At 39.7% G+C, this 1,939-nt stretch overlaps 2 protein-coding genes across 4 annotated transcripts in view; both read left to right on the top strand.

Annotated features, from left to right (window-relative positions):
• Positions 1-192, top strand: part of LOC103476917 (rho guanine nucleotide exchange factor 7) — a 6,401-nt gene extending 6,209 nt beyond the window's left edge. The window contains exon 3 of the mRNA XM_017308932.1: positions 7-192. Within this exon, the coding sequence (XP_017164421.1) occupies positions 7-192 (186 nt within the window). The remainder of the gene's footprint in view (positions 1-6) is intronic.
• Positions 188-1,939, top strand: part of LOC108165628 (rho guanine nucleotide exchange factor 7-like) — an 8,296-nt gene continuing 6,544 nt past the window's right edge. For all 3 annotated transcript variants that reach the window (XR_001776351.1, XM_017303589.1, XM_017303584.1), the window contains exon 1: positions 188-1,013. Coding sequence is in view for 2 of the 3 variants with exons in the window: in XM_017303589.1 (XP_017159078.1) it covers positions 1,011-1,013 (3 nt within the window). In the remaining variant the exon portion in view is untranslated. The remainder of the gene's footprint in view (positions 1,014-1,939) is intronic.

Here is a 1,939-nt window from a genome sequence, read left to right as displayed (position 1 = left end):
GGCCAGCTGCTGGTCAAAGCGCGTTTCGCCTTCCAGCCGACCAACGAGGACGAGCTCTCCTTCTCCAAGGGTGACGTCATCTGTGTGACCAAGCAGGTGGAGGGGGGCTGGTGGGAAGGCTCGCTGAACGACAGGACTGGCTGGTTCCCCAGTAACTACGTGCGGGAGCTGAAAGGAAGCGGTGGGTGCTGACGAATACGGAAAGCYTTTAGTTGAAGATGCTGAAATATCAACGTGCTGTTYGGATTTTCACTTCTTTATAACAATTGGCATCAGAGACACTGTAAGAGCTGCACTTTATAGTTGAGTCTGTGCAGCTGCTTCTACAGTCAGGATGATCAGATCCTCGTGGCTCGTCTATAGTCTTGGTTTGCTGTGCTGCTTCCAAATTCAGGAAGCTTCACATGGACACAAAGAAAGGAAGTTCCTGAGCTGCTGCTTAAAAAGGAAATTCCTRACGGAAAACAACAACTTAGACAGCAGCAGGCTGGGATGTAGCAGAGGATACATAAGCCCCGTTAAAATAGTTTCATTCATTTTGATCTCTTTAAGTACAGTAAGATACTCATTACTCAGAAAAGATTTATCCTGGCTTTACAATGCAATGTGTATTTAACTGGAATGATTATAACAGYATGCCTGTTAGGAGTCATGCAGAACTATAATGTTCAAACCAAAAGCTGAAAGATAACTTTTGGGGTTTCATTAGCTATAAGCTCCAATGATTACAATAGAAAAACACACATTTTAAATCAATCACGCTTTATAGAAAGGTGTGATGGTGTAAGGAATCTATATAATATTAATTGAACATCAATTCCTTTTCAATGACGGTCTAACAATCAGAGATGCACTTGAATGTTGTGCTTGTAACATGTGTTGTCCTCTGATTGGAGCAGTAAGACTTTGTTCTGTTTTTAGACAAAACAGCAGACAAGCCAAAGTGTGGGACTCTGAAAAGTCCCCCAAAAGGTTTGGACACCACCATCATCTCAAAGACCTATTACAACATGGTGAGTATCTATGGAGGACCAAAACCGACATAATAAAAAATAAAAGAATAAATGTATAAATAAAAGAATAATTATATATTTTGATAAGAAATAAAAGCATAAATGTATATTTAGTTTTTCCTTTTCCTTACACATGAGTTTTCATCAAGTAACGTATATATTTTCTTTTTCATTTTTTCATTTCCCCTGAACATGCGTTTGTCAAGAAAAATAGATATTTTGCTTTGTCTTTTTTTGCTTCTCTCTTTTCTCCTTGCTGTATTTCTGCTTGGTCTTTTTCCGTTTGCTGTATTTCTGCTGCATCAATATGTTAATGAGGAGAGCTGTCCAGCTCCTCTACTATTGGCCAATAGAGCTTTGGAACCAACGTCACTACATGAGACGTTGCTGGGCGTTCAGCTCGCTCGGTGCATTCTTTACAGGCCACAGACTAAAACAAACTTTATCCCGGTGGTTTTAATGTGTTACCAACTGCAGTGACGTTAGTTGTGAGTTGGATATTCCAATGTCTGCCGAGAAAGCAGCGTTTAGCTCTAGGTTGATCCGATTTATGAAAGCTAATTTCGGCCAGCTGTTCTTCAGCTCCCTCCTCAGCGCTCAGAGGTTCACTTAGGGCTGTCAACAAATGTTAATAAATGCCTTGCCTTATGACCAACTGATCCAAAAAAGTGGTAATTCATGCTTTTACTTGAAGCAGACTACCCTCTTTTAAAGTGTCAAGTCATATTCAATAATATTCAAAGCTCTATTGGCCAATAGTAGAGGAGCTGGACAGCTCTCCTCATTAACATATTGATGCAGCAGAAATACAGCAAGCAGAAAAAGACCAAGCAAAAATACAGCAAGCAGAAAAGAGAGAAGCAAAAAAAGACGAAGCAAAATATCTATTTTTCTTGACAAAATGAAAAATGTCATATTAACATGTA

Source organism: Poecilia reticulata, linkage group LG2 (genome assembly GCF_000633615.1).
Source record: "Poecilia reticulata strain Guanapo linkage group LG2, Guppy_female_1.0+MT, whole genome shotgun sequence".
Classification (NCBI taxonomy): domain Eukaryota; kingdom Metazoa; phylum Chordata; class Actinopteri; order Cyprinodontiformes; family Poeciliidae; genus Poecilia; species Poecilia reticulata.
This window is presented reverse-complemented; position numbering and strand designations above follow the sequence as displayed.